Source organism: Euleptes europaea, chromosome 7, assembly GCF_029931775.1.
Source record: "Euleptes europaea isolate rEulEur1 chromosome 7, rEulEur1.hap1, whole genome shotgun sequence".
Lineage (NCBI taxonomy): Eukaryota > Metazoa > Chordata > Lepidosauria > Squamata > Sphaerodactylidae > Euleptes > Euleptes europaea.
In genome coordinates, this window is record NC_079318.1 from 19900632 (window position 1) to 19921764 (window position 21133).

The 21133-nt window shown below is 44.7% G+C and overlaps 1 protein-coding gene across 1 annotated transcript in view; it reads right to left on the reverse strand.

The window, feature by feature from the left end:
* PDE10A (phosphodiesterase 10A) overlaps positions 1-21133 on the reverse strand; it is a 165903-nt gene that overhangs the window by 100926 nt on the left and 43844 nt on the right. The window contains exon 2 of the mRNA XM_056852634.1: positions 14056-14184. Within this exon, the coding sequence (XP_056708612.1) occupies positions 14056-14184 (129 nt within the window). The remainder of the gene's footprint in view (positions 1-14055; positions 14185-21133) is intronic.

Sequence of the window (21133 nt, forward strand, 5' to 3'; positions counted from 1 at the left end):
CCCTTGAGCAGAATCGCCAGCACTTTCTGTTGTCTCTGGTTGCGAACAAGTAGATAGTAGGAGCGCCCCACAGCTCGAAAGTAGGGCGCAGGTACCGCCAGCCAACGGACCACTCGTGTTCTACATTCGAGTCCCTGCTTAGGGCGTCCGCCATGGTGTTGGTTAGCTCTGCGATGTGGATGGCGGCCAGGTGGACCCCGTGGTCGACCGCCCACTGGTTTGGACTGCTTCTTTGCAGAGGGACGCGGACCCTGTCCCGCCTTGCTTGGCGATGTAATATTTTGCCACCGTGTTGTCTGTGGCGATGAGTACTCGACTTCCCTGGATGATGCCTGTGAAGGATACAAGAGCATATTTATGGCACGTAATTCTAGAAAGTTAATGTGCATGTCTGACTCCGCTGGAGTCCAGCAGCCTTTCGCTGAATGGGAACCACAGTGTGCCCCCTATCCCCCTAGTGAAGCGTCAGTGAAAATTTGGAAGTCGTGTTTTGGGACCCCGAATGGGATTCCACGGAGCAGGTTCTGGTCATCGCTCCACCAACGGAGTGATGAGAGTATCTGTCTGGGGATGGATAACCTCTTCCATTGAGAGTCTTTATTAATCCGAAAGGAAGACAGAAACCAAAGCTGTAGACAGCGCATATTTAACCTGGCCAGGGGAACTACTGCTGTTGTAGATGCCATGAGACCGAGTAGCTTCTGGACTTGGAAGGCCTTCTGATACCTTACCCTGGAGAACGCTTGTATCAGTGATGCAATGGCCCTGACCCTTTGTAGCGGGGAAAAGAGCATACCTGCCATGGAATCAAAGACCGCTCCTATAAACTCAATTCTCTGGGTGGGGATGAGTTTAGACTTCTTGAGGTTGATTACCAACCCAAGGTTACCTAGGAGGGTGATGGTGGTGTTGACACTACGAATTAGTGAGTAGAGTGAGGACTCCACTAAGAGCCAATCGCCCAAGTAAGGGAAGATCTTAATTCCAGTGAGGGCCAGGTGTTGGACAACTGCCCCCACACATTTGGAGAAGACCCGGGGGGTTGTTGACAGACCGAAGGGGAGTACGTTGTATTCATAAAATTCTCCATCACATGTGAACCTGAGAAACCTTCTACATGAGGGGTCAATTGCAACACGAAAGTATGCGTCCTTCAGATCGAGGACTGCGAAAAAGACTCCAGGGGGTAGAAGGGAGGCCACCTCGGAGACGGAGACCATCCTGAACTTCCTTACATCCACGTACTTATTGAGTCTGCGAAGATCAAGTATGGGACGTTTCCCCACTCCTTTTTTGTCTACTAGAAAGTATTTGGAGTAGAACCCTAACGGGCCTCTCCTAAGATCTACTCTGGAAATGGCTCCTTTCTCTAGTAGCGTTGAAATCTCCTGTATGAGCTCAGGCAGGCTGTGTAAGTCAGGTGGAGGGGGTACCGAAGGGGGAGAGTGAGACCATTTGATGGTATAACCAACTTTTATTATTTGTAGGACCCAAGGATCAACATCAATAGTCAACCAAACATCAACAAAATGGGACAACCTCTCAAAAAACATAAGTTGGGCACTCTTCTCTGCCCCCGCCTATAGTCATGCAGCCTGCTTAGGTTTTCCCACCCCTCTATTGGGGGAGGGGCGATCGGACCTTCTGTTTCTCCCTCTGGGGTTGAAACTTTTTGGTCTTGGGTGTGAAAGTCAGGTCTGTGTCCCTGGTATGAGTAGGACCCTGACCGGTAATGTGGACCTCTTTGGAAGTAAGGAGGGGTTGTCTTGGGGAAAAAATTCTGCTTTGCAAAGGGGGCGGATGTTGTGGCTGTGACACCCAGCGACTTGGCCATCACCCTATCTTTTTTGAATTTATGTAGGTAGTCATTGGTTGTTTCGTGGAAGAGGGCCTTGCCGTCAAACGGCATATCCTCCAACCTGGTCTTTGCCTCAGGTGGAAGATTAGAAGACTTTAGCCACGAGTGCCTTCTCAGTGAAATACTAGAGGCCATGACCTTTGATGCCATATCAGCGGTGTGTCTGGCCGCATAAAGTTGGTGTGAGCCCAACTTGAACCCCTCCACATATAGGGATTTTGCTTCATGTTTTTTATCCTCAGGGAGGAATTGAAGGAGTGAGTGGGTCTTATCCCAAACGAGCATCTGGTAGCGTGCCATGAGAGCTTCATGGCTGGCGACCCTGAGGCTTATGGAACCAAGGGAGAATATTTTACGTCCCAGTAGGTCAAGTTTCCTACCCTCCTTGTCTAGTGGGGAGGCATGGGGGCCTGGCTTCCCCTTGGGAAGCGTCTCTGTTATCACTGAGCTGTTAGAGGGGTGGTGATATAGGCACTCCGAGTCGAAGTCCTGTACCCTGTAAAGGTTGTCAACCTTACGGGTGATAGGAGGGTGGGATGTGGGCTTCGCCCAGTTGGAGATGGCAACTTTGCGCACGCCCCTAACCATGGGAATGTGGACAGGTGCAACCTCTTTTGAGTCCAAAATGTCCATAACCGGATCTTCTTCCGGTTCAGCAGGGGTCATGACCATTCCAATGGTGGTGGCCATCCTGATCAATTGGTCGCTGTATGCCCTCACATCCTCGGGCGATATAGGTGATGTGTCACCGACCAGGTCATCAGGGGATGGAAGGGAGGCAATATCAGAGTACCTCTCAAATTCTTCGCATGAATCCAAGTCGTCCCCTTCTGAAAGCGTGAACACCTGCCTCGACGCGGAGTTCCGTCCCGAGGAGGTGCTACGGTTTCGACATCGATCCGGAGAAAGGGGGCGATGTCTAGCATCCCATTGACGCTGAGAAGGTGGAGACTGGCTGCGCCTAGGGGAGCGTGAGCGCCACCATTGGGTAGAAGTTCCTGTGCCCTGCCTCTGAGCGTCAGGCGAGTGTCGGCGCTGACAGGTGGAATCTCTCGGTACCGAGTCCCAGCGAGATCTGCTCCTCCTGTCTGGAGACACTCTATGAGAGACGGCGGGGGAATGTCCATGGCGCAGATCGGAGAGATTGGATCGGTGTGCGGAAATCTCGCTAGCATCCTCGCGCCTCGTGCACGAGTCTTGGGACCGATGCAGTCGGATGGAACCACGGGAGGACGATCTAGATTGGTACTGAGGGGATGAGAGTCGATCCGAGCCCTGCCACGAGCGACGGCGCCGAGAAGACGAGTCGGAACGTGGAGTTGAATCTAAGTCAATCAGTACCGGTCTCCCAACCGGGACCGATGAGTACGGTGCCCATGCGAGGAAGGTGTGTTCTTCTCCCGATCCGGAGTAGGTCTCTTGGGCGAGGGAGAAGGCAACCAAGAAGAGCGGTCTCTGGAGGGTGCTTGGTGTCGAGGGGAGCGTGTATCTCTGATCCACGCAAGGAACCGGCAACTGGAGAACGGTCTCGAGAGGACATACGGCGCAGGGGGGAACGTGTCTCAGTTCCGCGTAAAGACCCAGCGATCGGTGAACGGTCTTTGGAAAGGCCCCGATGACGAGGGGAACATTTCTCAGCCTCCCGTAAAGAGCCAGCAGCTGGTGAGCGGGGGGATCCTATAGGTTTCGGATCTGAGATTTTCGGTACCGACTGGGCCTTTTTGGTAGGTGAGCGACCCCTGGTACCGGAACCAACTGACTTGGCGAGAGTTGGTGATTTTTTCTTCAACTTTTTTGAGGAGGAAGAAGAAGCGAGAGAGCTTTTAACTTTCCCTGAGGAAGTTTTAGAATTATCGGGGGCAAGGGTCTTTTTGTACAAGAAGGCCTTCAGTTTGTCACCTCTGCCCTGTTGAGCCCTGGGGGTGAAGCGGCGGCATATTCTGCAGGCGCTGGTAATATGTGCCTCCCCAAGGCAGTAGAGGCATTCAGTGTGGTCGTCATTTTTCGACACAAGCCGAACATTTCTTGAAAAGGGCCATGGCTGGAAAAGGGAAAGTGAAACTCACTCTGGGACAGAAGCTCTCCACGCAGCCGAACTCTGCAGCGGCAACGATAGAACTGAGGGATAGCCGATTCCCCCCCCCCCTTTTCTCCACGTGACTGTTCCAGCAGGAAGAGCTGTTGCCGGGCAGGAATGGGGCGAGGGGGGAGGGGAATCGTCCTGTTTGAAGCTTTCTACACTAAAGTTTTCTCCGCAGCAGGCCTGCGCAAGCGCAGATCCCATGTGGGGCTGCACAGAGGCCACGAAAATGTAAAATGGGTTCTCTCCAGCTCCCCTGTCAATCTCCCTTGCTGAACTCCCAAGCTCAGCTCCCCTGTTAGCCCTGTTCAAAAACACTGGATGCAAGCCCCCAGGAAATCTGTGTGCTTTCTGACAGTCAGATCTCTAATGAACTCTGCTTTACAGCTGTGAGCTGTGACTCTACCACCAGGAGTTAGACAACCGAAGACAGCTGACTCACCTCACTCTGCAGAAGCCCCTTCCAGCAGGACTATGGACTTCTACAGCACTCACCAAAAGCTAGAAGATTTTCAGACAGACATACCCCAAACAGCTCAGAAACCGCACAACCTCCAGCAAACACGCACACACACTTACCCTTCTGCCCCTTGCACTTCACAGCTCAACATCCCTGTTAGAAGCCCTGTTAAAAGGCACAGGATGCAAACCCTGAGATGGCAAACCCCCAGGAAACGTGTTTGCCTTCTTACAGAGTCAGACCTGGGAGGACATAACGGATGGATATTATGGAATTCATTTTTAAATTAATGAGGCCTTGAGCACAGCTTCTCCTGTATCTAATGAGAGCTACTGCCACCAGTACATCCATTGAAAACATACAGTTTTTCTTAGGGAAGGGGTAGGGAACGGGCAGGACTGCAGGCTAGGGCTGGGGGAAGACAAGTGTGAACGCCATTCTGAGCTGAGCCCAAGCTCAGAGATCTGGATGCAATTCAAAATGGGGGTGAGGCTTTTTGAACTGGGGGGAAGGGACCAATTCACTAAGTACAGTATAGGCGGATGTTTGCTGGACTAAAGTAATAACATGGATAGCTTCCACTTCCCGAGAACCAATGTTTCATAGGCCAGCTGAACTCTATGGATTTGGCTTTAACATAAGAACAGATTGTAACAATGTGTTTGTTTTCACTATACTGTGAAACCTTTGGGAAGATTTCAAATTGAGTGTGACCTGTTTTCTCCCCCTCCCTTTGCATTTGCCCTTTATACCTAGTATGATGCTCTGACTGCTGTGACTTTTTGTACATGATTTCACCTTTATGTGTTAACTGGTTCTTTTATAAGGGAAAAAAATGCTGAAAAAATAACCCTACCAAATAAAAAATGATAGTAAACATCTGTGATTTCTCTGCTTCCAGGGTTAATCTGCCATAGAATAAAAAAATAGTCTGTTTCACTGGCTCATTTTCTTGTTTCTATGTTCCTGAGTACACTGAAAACAAACAGACTTTTGCTGAACTTTGCAGTTCAATTCTCAACATCTGCAGAGAAGTCCGGACTGAACAGTTCACTCTTTTCAGACCAGCTGACAAGGGAAACAAAAGAAAATGCCCCTTGGGAACTGTCTGCTAACGTCAACAGGGGTAAGGGGACCATTAGCAGCAGAAATGATAGGTTACCACATGGGAGAGAGCAGTGATCCAGTGTGGAACAGATTTACGTCAAGGGAAACATCTCATTCTCTCGGAAGGAACCCTACGGTAACTACAACATACGTACATTTGTATTAAAGACATATTTTATTTACTGTACTCCAGGGCCTGAAAATATTACACTGAGAAAATGTTTGAGAGTCATCTGCACAAACACAAGCTCTGGAAAAATGACCAGAACATAAATTCCTTCATTTTAGGATAGCTAAACAAATCTGAGTGGAATCATATTCTGCCTTACACAAAAGCTCCAACTACATGCAACAGAGACAGATTCATTTGCTTATGCCCAGCTCCGACCTAATCACACATCAAGCAGAGGATCTGATTTTTGAAGCATGTGGGTACAATCTTCAATGTATTTGTTCTTCAGCCGGCAGCATAAATTACTCTTGCCAAAGCTCTTAGTTTAATGCCACATTTCAGTCACCTTTTTAAAATATTTGACAAACCAGTATGAAAGCACCTTTCTTACTGAAAAACACACCTTCTCTCACTGCATAATGCACCTTCCTTGCCTGTACTGTCTACTCCTTGTAGCTTACTCCTTGTATTATCTGTGTAGTTAGTTCAGCATTCCCAGTTATAGCCCCGGAAGACCCCTTGTGGGGATTTATTTCATCACTTAACATTGATCTATTATGATAACAGAAGCGTGCATGACTCTGCGTACAAGAAAGCAGCTTTCAATAAGAGTTTTTTATTTTGTGCCCAAAGCCACTTTTGGACATTTATAGGGAGGGTGTTATAGTTTACATTAAAATTCTTGCTTTAAGCATTTAAGAGCAACTGTCAATTACATGAATAGATACCCTGAATCTAAGAAAAGACCAGCTAAATCTCACAAAAGCTTTCCACGTGGTGTTATATATCCGCTTTGTAGAAGGTCTTCGGGCAGCAAGAATAGTTTCTGCTATCTTTGTGTCATAACCCAACTTTAGCAGGCGACTCCTCTCAATACCCAGGCGGTCAGCCTGTACCAGCCTGGGTCTGGGTGAAGGATCAGACCCTGGAACAGGAGATCTGGTCGAAGTGGAAGCGTCCACGGTTTTGCGATGGACATCTCTATCAGAGTGGGAAACCATGGGCGACACGGCCAGTAAGGTGCTACCAGAATGACTGTGGCTTGAAGGAGATTGATTCGTCTGAGGACTCTGGAAAGGAGTGGGAAGGGAGGGAAGGCATATAGAAGCCCCGATGGCCAGGGTGCCATGAGTGCGTCTGTCTGTTCTGCTCCCACTTGGATGTATCTGGTGTAATACTTTGGAAGCTGGTGATTTTTGTTTGACGCGAAGAGATCTACTAAGGGCATGCCGCAGTGAGTTGTCAGGAGATGAAACACATCCCGATTCAGGGCCCATTCGGCCTCGTTGAGGTCTTGTCTGCTGAGCCAATCTGCGACGACGTTGAGAACTCCCTGAATGTGCTCTGCTGTGATGGAGTAGAGGTTGGTCTCCGCCCAGGACAGGATTTTTAAGGCCTCTTTGTGTAGAGTAGAGGACCGGGAGCCCCCCTGCTTGTTCAGGTGAGCTTTGGCTGAGACATTGTCCGTTCTCACCAGTAGATCTGACTCAGCCAGGTGATGTTTGAAGTGCAGGAGGGCATAATAAATTGCACGGATCTCTAAAGCATTGATGTTCATTCGCTTTTCTTGAAGTGACCACAAGCCCTGTACTGGCTGACCCTGGAGGGTGGCACCCCAACCCGTAAGAGATGCATCCATGAATAGCTGCACTGGTGTTTGTCGTATGTAGTGGACCCCTTTCTGGAGATTTTTTGTTATGGTCCACCACTTGAGACTGCATCTTGTTGTGGCAGAAAGGAGGAGAGACTTGTTTCTCTTTATCAGGATATCATTCTGGTAAGCCTTGAGGAACCACTGAAGAGGTCTGGAGTGTAGTTGCGCCCACTGCACCGCCGGAATACATGAAATCATTAGGCCCTGCAACTTCGCCAGGGTCATGAGGCGGACTGTGGATGCTTTCATAGTTGTCCTCGCGAGACTGCAAATCTTGCGGATCTTGTTGGGCGGAAGGACCAGGGGGTTGGCGATGGTGTCGATGTACACCCCTAGATGGCGAAAATGTTGAGTGGGAGTAAGATGGATTTTCTTCTGGTTGACTAGAAAGCCGTGGTTGTCTAATAGCTTGAGCACGATGTTTGTGCGTTGGATGCTTTGTGCTCTTGACGACGAGCAAATTAGAATGTCGTCGAGGTAAGGGTGGATCCTTACGCCTTCCTGATGCGCTAGGGCTACCAGGCTCACCAGGACCTTGGTGAAAACTCGTGGGGCTGAACCTAGACCGAAGGGGAGGGCCCTGAACTGAAAGTGATGTCCGTTGTGTAGAAACCTGAGGAAGCATCGGTGCTCTGGGTGAATGGATATGTGCAGATAAGCCTCGGTCAAGTCCACGGAGGTTAAGAAGTCTCCTGGTCTTGAAGCCTCTGCTATGGAGTGTTGAGTCTCCATCCTGAAGCGTCGGTATGTAACATGCTTGTTCAAGTATTTCAGATCGAGGATGGCCAGCCATCCTCCGTCTCTTTTTGGCACAGTAAAGAACACGGAATATATGCCCGATTGTTCCGAGGGGACCACATATTCTATGGCCTTGATCTCCAACAGATGTTGGATGGCCGCTAAGGTTCTGAGCCTTTTGTCTGGTTGACGAGACACAGGGGACACTACTAGACGATCTCGTGGTCTTTTGTAGAACTTAATTCGATAGCCGTGACAGTCTGTAACACCCAATGGTCTATGTGGGCAGTCGACCATTGGTTGTGAAAGAGGCTGAGTCTGCCCCCCACTGGCTGTAGCCTGGTGTCACTGTCTTGGTTGACGAAAGGACTTGTCACCTCTGTCACTTTGGAAATTCTGGGATCTGGAGGAATTTTTAGGGAAGCGCCCTCCCCTACGAAAGGATCCCCTTCCGTAATTCCATTGACCTCTCCTCTGTTCCAGTCTGTAGCGTGAGTATGGGTGGTAGGGATGAAAGGAAGTAGGGTTAGAGAACCCTTTAGATTCCTTACGAAGGCTTCTGGGCAAGTATTTCTTTTTATCTTTCGACTCCACCAATATTTCTTCCAACTTTTCCCCGAACAATTTCTTTCCTTCGTAAGGATAACCCATTAACACCGCTTTAGACCTGTGTTCAGTTTGCCATGGGCGTAGCCATAGAGCCCATCTAGCAGCTGTTGCGGTGGCTAGGGCCCAAGCTGAGAAACACATGGTATCCAGTGTAAAATCAGCCAGGAAGGAGACTGCATTAAGAATTCTAGATACTCCTTCCATAGCACTTCTATCCTCCTCTGGAATCAGTTTGACTAACTTTCTAGTCCAGACTATAGCTGCCCTGGACACTAAAGCAGATGTAATGGAGGAGCTAATGGCTAATGCTCAGGCTTCGTGGGCTTTTTTACAAGCCAGTTCCGTATTTCTGTCTGCAGGATCTTTTATAGACACTAAACCTTCCTCTGTGACTGTGTCAGAGGTATGTAGTGCAGTGATGGCACTTTCCACTAGGGGGATCTTTAACAAATCAGCAGTACTACTGGCTATGTTATATAGTTTTTTGGTAGTCTGAGGGAACTGTTTTTCCCCCATGGGCTTATCCCATTCCCCTTTTAGCAGAGACAAAAAATAATCAGGTACAGGTACCACCTTATCAGTGATAGTATAAGAATGAAAGAACTCTTTTGCCCCTTTCTTTTTCTCCTGAGATGGGGTAGAGTAATCAGAAAGATCTAATGCAGCCAGGACTTTTATTAAAAATGGCTGAAAATCCTCAGCCTCAAAAAGCCTAGTTTGCTTAGTTGGTTGGGGCAAAGGGTCCTCTCCTTCAAAGGAGAACTCGCCCTCCTCTCTATCTGAAACTTCATTATCAGAAGAGAAAGGAGATGACTCCTGCCCCAATAACCGGGGTTGAGATGATGATGTAGCCTTTAAGGCTGCTTTAGTAGGCCAGCCGCCTCCCCACTGCGAAGAATGTGGGCCACTCTGCTGCCCACAGCCCGCTTGATCATTTCCCCGGGGACCGCGAAGGTCTCAACTGGGCGCTTGCATGCCGGTAACCGAAGGAGTCAGGGAAGAGAGCTGCGCAGCTCTTAAGCCCTCTGTGAATGCGTCCTTGATTAATGACGCGAGCTCTGCTCTTAGGAGAGCAATTTCGCCCGCAGCCGACTGGGAGGGAAAGGAGGGGGGGAGTACATTACCAGCTTCAGATGTGCTCCGACCAGGAATTTGTGGTGGCGAGACGCCTACGGCCTGATCAGTGGATTGCGCGCTCGTAGAGGGGATAACGGCCGAAACTGCTGTATTTCCCCGGCCGTTCCCGGAGGTTGTGAGTTTGCCTTTAGTGGGTTTATCCGCAGCCGATAAGCGGGCGTGAGCGGCAGACAGGAGGCGTTTTGCGCTTCCCTGACGAGAGGAGCCTCTCTTACGCTTACTAGTTGCTTTCTTTGATTTGCCTTTTAAATCATCGGAGTGACTGTTTGAAGGCGGATCCCGAGCGTCTGCCATAGCCTGGAGTAGGCCCGGGTCCAAATCCCCCTCAGAAATATAGTTATCGGGATGATCGGTCGCCATATTGTTTTGGCGGGAAGGAATAAACTTTTACTCTGCCCTGCCTCAGAAGACAGATTAAAGACAGAATATAGACAAAGGGGAAAAGGCTTTTTTTTTTAATAGGATAGAAGAGAATCAGATAGGAATAGGAATAAGAATAAGGAAAATAAGTTCTTGTATAGCTCGAGAAAGAGAGCTGTGATTACACTGCTCTACCGGAGTGAGGCAGGAACAAGACTGAAAAGGGCGGGGGGGCGTTCCCTCCAGAGATAGGCAGTTAAAATTTTAGGTCCTGCCTCCCGGAACAAGAGGAAGAGGAAACACCCACTCTTAAGATGGCCTCCTCTCCCAGAGCGAGAACAAACAAATTCCATTTCATCCAGGCACCTGCATTTGTATAATACAGGGGACTAGAGATTGCTTCATGCCTGGAATGCCTTATAATGGTTAGTGTTAGGACACAGAATTGCCAAGTCCAGGATAGAAAACTTCTGGAGATTTGGAGGTGGAGCCCGGGGAAGGCAGGGTTTGGGGAGAGGATGTGATTCCATAGAGCCTGCCCTCCAAAGTTGCCATTTTCTCCAGGGGAACTGATTGCTGTAGTCTGGAGATCAGCTGTAATTCCAGAAGATCTCTAGGCCCCACCTGGAGTTAAGCAAGCTATAGAAGGAGACAGACAGCTACACGCACACACAAAGACACAGAGCAACAAGCTGTATTGGTGTATATTGTGGCTTAACTGGAGCTTGTTGTCATGTGTATTTCTTTAATTTATTGATTTAGAGTATTTCCATGCAGCCTCTTTAGAGTCCTGCTCTAAGTGGCTGACAATTAAAAAACACACCATAAAAATAAGCCATTAGACATATGCAGCATAAGAACTGTCCAGTGAAAAGACTGATAAGATTTTTTTAAAATCCTAATTAAAAGCTTGCGTAAAATGATGTGTTTTAACCTGGTGCCTAAAAGAAAGTAAAGTAGGTGCCAGGCAAGCCTCAAGGGGAACGGCGTTCCGATGGCAAGGTGCCACCACCAAAAAATGCTCTGCCTCTAGTCACCTCCCGCCCCAGCTCTGAAAGTGGGGATACCGAGAGCATTGCTTGAGAGGCAGATCTTAACAGGTGGGCTGGATAGTATGGGCAATGGTCCTTCTATTTGAATGCCGCCTTTGCAACATTCTAGTCCACCCAGGCCCAACAAGTGTTAATACCTGTATGTGTGTTGAGCATTGTCCTTGCACATGTTAAGTAATATATCATAAGAGTTCTCCAGGATTTTGCTGGGGGAGAGGGGTCTGTTTGTGTGTATGTGAGCGAAAGACAAAAAGAAAAAAGTACATATTTTTATCTTTATGTACAGTTCTCCCTCTTGTGCCTCAGTTCTCTAAGGAGATGCTATTGTCAGTCACAATGAGTCAGTTCTGACAAATTTACCAAGGAAATATGATGGGGAACTTAAACCACAACCACTCCCTTCATTCCCACAGATGCTTGTCCTATAGTCCTGGTAGACATCCAAGCAAGGGTGTCTAACAGTCCATTCCTGAGAATTGGGCCGAAACTCTTTAGGAGGAGGCGTGACCTCGCCGCCAGCGTAAGTACGTGTAATTGCGCGATTACACGTACTTACGCTGGCGGCAAGGCCAGTCCCGTACGTGGCTGAGCACCACGGGACCGCGCCTCCCTCCGCCAGAGCGGCCTCTCCATGGTGCCGGCAACGATGTGGAGAGGCCACGCCGGCGCAGGGGGGCGTTTCGGGGGCAGGCCAGGAGGAGGAGCCGCCAGTTAGGCGGCTCCCTATCCCCTTTCGGCCACATCCGCCACCGCCGGGAATGGTGGTGCAGCACCTGCTTTTTAGCAGGCGCAGCCTCGCTATTCCCTATGGGGCAAAAGGCCCCGGTTAAACAACAAGAAACCGCAAAACGGCTTTTTTTTTGTTTAACGGTGTATGGGGAGCGGTAGGCTGTAATTTGAACAACGCCTGAATGAAGGCTTAAGTGACAAAACTCTGCCAAAAATTGCTATTCTATTATGGTATACAGAATATAAACAAATTGTTCACATAGTAATAATATTAATATCCTATGTCACCATTTCACTTCCCACAGTAATGGGAGGCAACAGAACATCAACAAGTTACTGAATAATCATGATGCATCACCACTTTTTTTACTATCCCCCTAAAACTCCATTTGATTATCTAGATCATACGGTTATATTTTTTAAAAAAACCTACAAATAATATATGTTTCCAGCTTTTAACTATTCAAAAACTAGCTGTGCTACTATTCAGAGCTGTAGTCAAACACCTAACGTTGAAAATGAATATGCAGCACTGGGTTAAATTCCAATGCTATTTGTGTTCTATATTAACAGAATGTTCCAAACGAACAGTTATAATGGCCTACAACTTCTAAAATTGCTAGAATAAAATCACTGCACTGAGCCCAACTGCAGATATAGTTGCCATACACTGTCTCATAGGGCTCACTAGAAGTTTGGAGGGGGAGGGGGGGCTGTATGACCTCCCACTCCCTACATGGCACACTTGCACTGCCTGCTCAACTCTTAAATGCCATGTTTCAATAGATCACAAGCATTACTGACACTCCTGTTATGATATGGGATCTGTACTAAACCTCGCATCCAAATTGGACAGGATGAGAGATAGCTTATCAGCAAAGAATATAGCAAAAGCAAGGCAGTGATCAACCAATTCAATTATTCAGGGGTTCAAATCCAGATGTTAGCAGATCTGTTAATAGTAACTGGGATGTTAACAATTACTGGGAATTTTAATTGTACCTTTCCTATTATTGGAATTGTTGTAGGCCACCCTGAGCCTGCCCTGGTTGGGGAGGGGCAGGGTAGAAATCAAATACATAAACACATAAATATCTCAGACTGCCTGACCCAATACTGATAGATTGGATTCAGCTAATCATGGCAGGTAAGAAAGCTTTCTTCACCACCATCACCAACAACCCATATGCTTCCAAATGGGCCCTATGGCATGCTTTGTATGCTTAATTTCAGTCTTCCACCAATGAAAGCCAGTGCTTTAGGGTATTCCAAAAGCAAGTGCTTTAGGGTTATTCCAAACATTACAGAAGACAGCTGTGGCTAATCAAGGCCTCCTGGCAAGCGCACTTATATGTTACATGTGGCTGTATTTGTTGTGTTCTCACTTTATGTTTTTAGTAGTACACCAAAGAATATGTGAAGCAGCCCACAGCTCTCATAGTTTGTCCCTTTGCTTGTGCTCATTTAGGCTTCCTGACAAGCTAGTAGCCACATCTGGTGGTGTCACCTGAAATTATTAACCCTTGGTTACAGATTTAGACTTATGAAAGTTCACTCATAAAGTCAGTATTGTACAGTTGAAAGGCAGGAAACCCTTTATAGTGGTCTCCAGCCAAAATAAGGTTGCCTGAACACCGATAAATTTGGAGGACTAAAGTCAATGGAAAACTGTTCTACGGTATTGCTTGACAAAAAGTACACTTATGATAGATTTATTTTCATATTGCAAAGCCACTGAATATGTTGAAATGTGTCAGGGTTGTCATGTTTAAAATTCCATTTCGTATTCTGGAAGATACAATAACTTTGTCATTCTGAGGTCTATTTTGGACAAGCAAGTATGGTTATGTGAAATCAGAGAGATTACTTGGGTTTACAGCTGTTACCATAAAAGGCAAACATTAAACCAGGGGGGGGGGGGAGAGAGTGTCTGTTAGACCATTCACATGAGAGTTTTCAGGATCATATGTGGCCTTCTACCCTTCAGCATCTCTACCTCTGAATTTGCAGGAATGAGAGTGTGGCAAAACACTTTTCTAAAATCAGCCTATTACTAAGTGATGTTTCTTCAGAGCTTCCAAAAGGAACAAAGATCCTACCTTCCTTTGCGTTGTGTTTCCTTCGCAGCCATTTTTCTACTGTCTCAGCACTAACACTTTCTGACACAAATTCATCCAGTACCTGCGGGTGAAGAGAAAGATAGGCCTTCACTTTTTCATCTGTCAAACCTACAAAAAAAGAAAAAGAAAAGAAAAAGAATGTTTACTTTATTGCTGTTTTCTATGAGAAATTTACAAAAATGATTAAAAAACAATTAGGAATAAATCATATTGGACCAGAAATCTCAAACACAGTAGTACTTCTACAACAGCTGTCTAGCCTGGAATTGCCATGATTTATTCAGTTAGTTTTTGCCAGCAATCCAGATGTCACTGAAGTCAAACCTCTTTGCATTCAGGTATTTTCTGTATTGTTTTTCAGGTCTTGTTTGTGGCATTTTTATCATAAAATAAAACTGAAGCACTAGGGTGCCCTATGTGGACAGTCAAAGTGCTATTTCAGCTTCCCAAGGTGACTGTCCTTTTAATTTTTTTCTCTATTCCTTCTCCTTTCAGCTTAACTCATTCCCTTTCACAGCTGAATGGTTCTCTGAAGCATTCATGGATCATTGCTGTCTCATTATAATAGGGTTGCCAGGTCACCACCTAGAAAAGACAGTCATGCTAGGAAAAGTTGAGGGCAGCAGGAAAAGAGGAAGACCCAACAAGAGATGGATGGACTCAATAAAGGAAGCCATAGCCCTCAATTTGCAAGATCTGAGCAAGGCTGTCAAAGACAGGACGTTGTGGAGGAAACTGATTCATAGGGTCGCCACAAGTTGGAAGCGACTTGATGGCACTTAACACACACACACACAGGTCACCACCAGGAACAGGAGACCCCCCACTACGGGGTCTCTCCCCCCCTTACAGCATTAATCAGCTGGGCAGCAAGGAACTTACAGGCTGGAAAACTAGGCCTGTGTCACCAGCAACATGGCAATGTCACTTCTGGAATGTTACAGAAATGACAACATCATGTCATCAGTGATGCTGAGATGCTCTAGTATTTGGGCAAAAACCTAATGGTAAAAATGACTTCTACCTTTAAGTTTTTGCCCAGATACCACAGGGTTCCCACATGGCTGGCAGCATGATGATGTCACTTCCAGTGTGCGCTGTAAGTGATGTCACCACATTGCCAGTGACGTAGATCTAGTTTTCCTGCTGGTAAATCCCATCCCACCCCCCAATGCTTGCCAGGGGGTACCTGGCAATCCTGCATTATGATCATTTTTTGTTGTTGTTAAGAACGATGTTGACTGGCTAAAAGAACTAGCCAGTTAAAGTTAAAAAAGAAAAAAAACAGACGCCCCTACATCCCCAAGGAAAAGAAAATAAGAATTAACCATTTATTCATGAGTGGTACAAGATAACTGGATAGCTTAGAGAGAACAGTGTTACGAATTAGGCTGCAAAGGCATTAGCACACAATGTTCTGCACTAAGAAAAGAGTTCTAAGTTAGGGTTCCAAAATACCCACCAACTAACTAAAATACTGGGAACTTCTAAAAGTGTTATTGTAACCAATTTCAGGTATTTTTTGCAAGAGAACAACAACTATTTACAATTTTAAAAATGCCATTTCCCACTAGCACATCTTCAGATTCATTTAGGGAAGCAGGATTACTATCAAGTCAGCAGGAAAGCCTGACTTGGTAGTTTAACAAGCAAGAATTTCAAAATTCTTCTTCCAACCTTCAGGATGTGAGAATAATATGATACAAACATTTTTCAAACATATACTGGAAAAGAGCAACCAAGTGCCTAGAGGGAGTAAGTTATATGTTTTCACAAAAAGAAAACACACAGAATACAAAAGTGTTAATTAGTTCTGCTGGGGACAGAACTGGGTAACTCATTAACGACTGCTTCTCATTGAGACTGTGGATGACAAACATTTGCTCTAGAACAATTAATGATAATGATACTTACGTAGCAGTTTTAAAATAAGCAGTATTTCATGTTTATTACATGACATCCTCGAAAGGTAGGCCAGTATTGTCAACCTCACTTGGGGGAGAAAGGCTGAGACAGGGGCTTGCCTAAGACTCCCTAATACGTACATGGCAGAGGTGAGGTCTGACTTCCCCTGTTCACACTCTTAGCCGCTACAATGAACTGCACAACACCAGCTCTAAACTTTACCAAAAAAAAGATAATACAAATACTTAAAGCTGCCGTTATACTGGATGTCCCAGGCAAGCCGTCTCGCCAGATCTCAGAAGCTAAGTAGGGTCAGCCCTGGTTAGTACTCGGATGGGAGACTCATCAGGGAGTCCAGGGTTGCTACATAAAGGCAAACAACCTCTGTTCCTCTCTTGCCTCGAGAACCCTACAGGGTCACCAAAAGTCGGCTGCAACTTGTAATATATTTTGACTAGCAGCGGTTCTTGAGGTTCGCAAGTCTTTCATACTGTCTACTGTTTGTGATCCTAACGGTAAAGGTAAAGGTCCCCTGTGCAAGTACCGGGTCATTCCTGACCCATGGGGTGACGTCACATCCTGACGTTTACTAGGCAAACTTTGTTTACAGGGCGGTTTGCCAGTGCCTTCCCCAGTCATCTTCCCTTTACCCCCAGCAAGCTGGGTACTCATTTTATCGACCTCAGAAGGATGGAAGGCTGAGTCAACCTTGAGCCAGCTATCCAAGTCCTGAGCAGAGCTTGGACTACAGTACTGCAGCTTACCACTCTACGCCACGGGGCTCTGTTTGTGATCCTATGTAACTGGAAATAACTGGAAATACAAAGGTTTAAACCTGTGACCTTCAACATGCAAAACAGATGTCCTACTACTGAGCCAAGGCTTTCCCCTAAGTAGTACCCACTATTACACTGAGCTTCAACTTCTTATACCATGAATTTTTAATTTGGGAAGAGACAATCATGACATACTGCCTCACCAATCTTTTAGCATTCTGTTGACAAGAAAAGAGAAAGGAAAATTCTGTGGACATTCGATAGTTGGGCTTCCAAAAAAACTTTGACAAAGGTTGCTTCCATTGTAGTAATTCTTCCTGAAATTGCCATAATTCATTTCTCATGGGATCCCAAGATGTGCCTTAAAAGTCTCCCGCCGGAGGAGAGGTAGGACCTGGCAACCCTACTGTTAAAGAATAATACAGTAGTTGAATTTTTTGGTATTGCTCTTTTTTACAAAGTACTGGGTCTCCCCATTTCAGTCAACTACACTGAAAAGACCAACTCACCTACTATTGCTTGGGGGAAAGACGAAAGAGCACTTCAAGAACGTTTCAAATGCTAAATCAAGGGAAAAGTGAAAAACACTTACCACTTGTATTGTCATAATGTAGTGATAGCATTACAACTTATCCTGATCTTATTTTTTGTTTTAAAAAAATCTGTTTTGTTGGTGTCAACAGTGATACTAAGGCAATTAACTATAAAAATGCAGAAGGGCGAAGGGGGCATTATCTTTGATTCAAACACATTCCCTTCTGGATTAATCATCCCAACAATGCCATACTGGTAAAAAAAAAATTTTTTTCATTTTTAAAGGAGTTTTCAGTAGGAAAGGGGGCTGTTTTAGAGGGGGGAAATGGGCTGTTCACAATTTGTGCAGGATTGGAGGACGACATGTGGAAACAAAACAAAAAGTGCACAACTAGAGCTGCTGAAACAGAAAATCCTCCTTGGGGAATCAGCCTTGCATATAGTCTTAAAAGCCAGAGTCTTTTAAGAAAATATAATAGTTTATCTGATTGTAGTGTGGTAGTTCATATATAAGCCTCAGCTACTAGTCAAAAGTAAAACAGTTTCACAAGGGTTAATATTTTATAAATTAACTTTACCTGCTTCCAATCCTGACATTTCCACTACTTTCAAAGGAAACTAAAAAGTACAGAGAAGGGGAAGAGAAACCTTTCATTAAATAGTATGATTGAAAAGAAGCTCGATACCCTTTTCCAAGAAAAATGTTTGATCTGGTAGATGATAATCTAACCCTTCAAAAACAACCGTTCTACTGTGATTACCTGTAATCTGGAGCCTAAACTATAAAAGTCAGCCATAATTATGTTAATTCTGTATAAGAGTTCAGAGAAAACAATCCAAAAATCCAGAGATGTTGCCTGCTTCACCTCAAGAGCACCATAAATTCCTTCAGCACAACTCCAACAAAAATGTTATGCATGTTCAAGATCAGCCCATTTAGTAACAATTGGCTTACAAATCCATTCCATTTGTCTGCTACTAGTCTGCTGTTACAGAGGATTAAAAGGAACATGGAAAGAAAATACTTAGTACTTCAGCTCCAAATATTTGCAAATGGGAAGTCTGAAGGGATTTTTTTTCCACTTGTCTTCAACAACTGGCAATCCATTTCAGTACTAAACGTTAAAATTGGTTGCAATAAAAAGTTAATGAACTTCACTGCTTCAACACACTCCCATCTTTCTTCCTACCAGGTGCATGCATAAATTCAAGCACTGCATCCATAGACTAATTTTAGTAAAACATATGTCAGTCAGAAAAGTTATGCCTTTCAGACCATCACTAAATTTTAACATTCATCCTGAAGCAAATGAGCAATACAGTTTACATATGTATTATAAATTTAAACACAGTATGAGTTTCAATCGTATTTATAAATATTACTTCATAAAGTATAGAGAGTATGATTACTTTATAAAGAGAATATAAATGTGGCTAATGTTTTACGAAAAACGTATTTTATCAGTATAAAATATCTATACTCATAAATGTCAACGCTAAGAAAGAGTTCTGCATGAAATCTTGGGAAGCCCTGCTCTTCCGACTAGACAGAACTGGGCAAGATAGGCAATTAGTTTGACAAAATATGGCAGTTCTATAAGTTTAATATTGCTACAAAGTACATATTAAAACATTAAAATTATAGCTATTCATGCAAACAAAATCCCATTTTCAGATTAGTTAAACTTTGCAATATAACCATTACCTGCATCAAATGGGAAAAAATAAATTACACATGTCAATCCATAAGACTGAGAAACTGTTTCTCAGTCTTTAACCTATGTATGCCAGTTACATAACAGATGGTTCTTTACTAAGAAACTAGTGCTAAGTGAAACATGGCCAGAAGACAGCAGAAAGTTCGATATTCAGGCAAAGCAAAATTGAAAGGCATAGCATTCAACTGTTACATCATATGGTACATGCCAAAAGCTGCAATGCTACCCCATGCACTGAAACAAGCTAATATATTTGCAACTTATAGTTTTCCTCAACAATAAGCTCTGGCATTTGATATTTGTTTAAAACTGATACTAATTTTTTATTACTACAATATGATACCTATGAAAGGTGGCCTGTTGGCATGGATAGCATTGCACCTACAGCCTTATCTAGCCCTTTTTACATAACCATTCTGCCCATATTTCAGGCAAGGACTTGTGTTTGTATTTTTTTTATGAATTATACAGGATACATGATAAATTAATGTGCCAATCAATGCATTCCTGAAGGAGGGAACGAACCGTGGCAGCCAGGATGGCGGAGCTGAGAAGCCTCCTAAGAGGCTTCCAGTTGCCGCAGAGGGGGAAAAAGGCATTTTTTCCAAAATAAAACCAAGAGGAAAGGCTTTTTTTCCCCATAGGGGAAACCAGGCCTGCACCACCTCAAAAGGTGGTGCAGGACTGCCACCATCCCAGGAGACGTTCCCTGGGTGAAAGGGGTTTGTAAGCTGTAGTCCAGGGGGGCCAGCATAAGTGGCAGTACGCTGGCGTCCATGCCATATCTATACTCATAGAAAAAATTTGCACAGTGCAAGTGGCACGGACGCTGGTGTAGGGGTCATGCCGACTCCTAAGAGCATGAACACACACCCCTTTCAGGAATGTACTGAATGTGACATCTGCCACTGCACTGGTACTAATGCCCATGCTTCTATCCATTTTGTCTTGTACAACATATGGTAAGGATAGGTGCCAAAGTTAACATAAAATACTTTAATGACTGATGAGACTGTGTTTGTGATATTTATTTCATTTATAAAGAAATATATAAGCAGAGCACAGATGCACACAGAGGCACTCCTACAGGTAGCAGATCCATAATATCAAATTGCCACAGACATAGAGAAGACTTGCACTGTAAGATACTTTTCAAGTGTGTTTGTTTCTTCTGACCCTGTCTCTTACATACCTGGGCTTATTCCTGCACATTCTCTCCCCTCACTTGGAGAGGTCTCCTTTTTATGCTCTGATAGGTCCTTGAACAGGAGAGCTATCTGGAGTTCCAGTTCCTAAAAATAAGCTCCCGATCAGTAAACATCTACAGCTATTAAGGAACATTAACATTCTTCTGTCATATGTCCTGACTAGAAATGGAAAAACTTCTGAAAGTTTTGAAGCCACAAAAAAAAAAAAAAACTTTCCCCCTAGGGGGGGAAAAACCGAAATTTGGGGAGACATTGAAATATATGAAATATTTACTTTCCTATCAAACCTATTCTACTTATTTAGCAACACAAAATGCATTGTTTCTCATTTGGCTAACTTGTAAAATGTTGCTATATGGTTCCTCACCAGGACTATCTCAGGAAATTTCTCTTTCAGAATAAGAGAAATGCTTCTTAAGGCAAGGATGAATTCCACATGGGTTAACCGCCCCAAATTCAATGCTTTGGGAAGCGGGAAATTTTACATCTCTAATTATAGACATATATAAATGTTTATTCTTTAAGAATAGTCAAGATGGATCAAGCCAAGGTAAATCAGTTCACAGAATAAATGGTCCCAAATATATATATGCTGATGGAAAACATGACATATCTTGGATTTTTAATGTATATAAGAAACAGCAAGAGGCTTGTATTTGCTATTGGTATATATTATAGTTTTACAGTAGTGGTTCCCAACTTTTTTTTGACCAGGGACCACTAGGACTTTTTTGTTCGGTGCAGGGACCCCAAGGTTCAAAATAATTCAGAGAATTTGAAAATAAACTTTAATCATAACTGTTAGTTAAATATTAAACTTAGAATAATATTTGAATATATATATATATTTATAATAGAGAACTTTTAATTGAAAATATTAATTTATTATGGGTTTAGAACTTTGTTTTGCGGACCT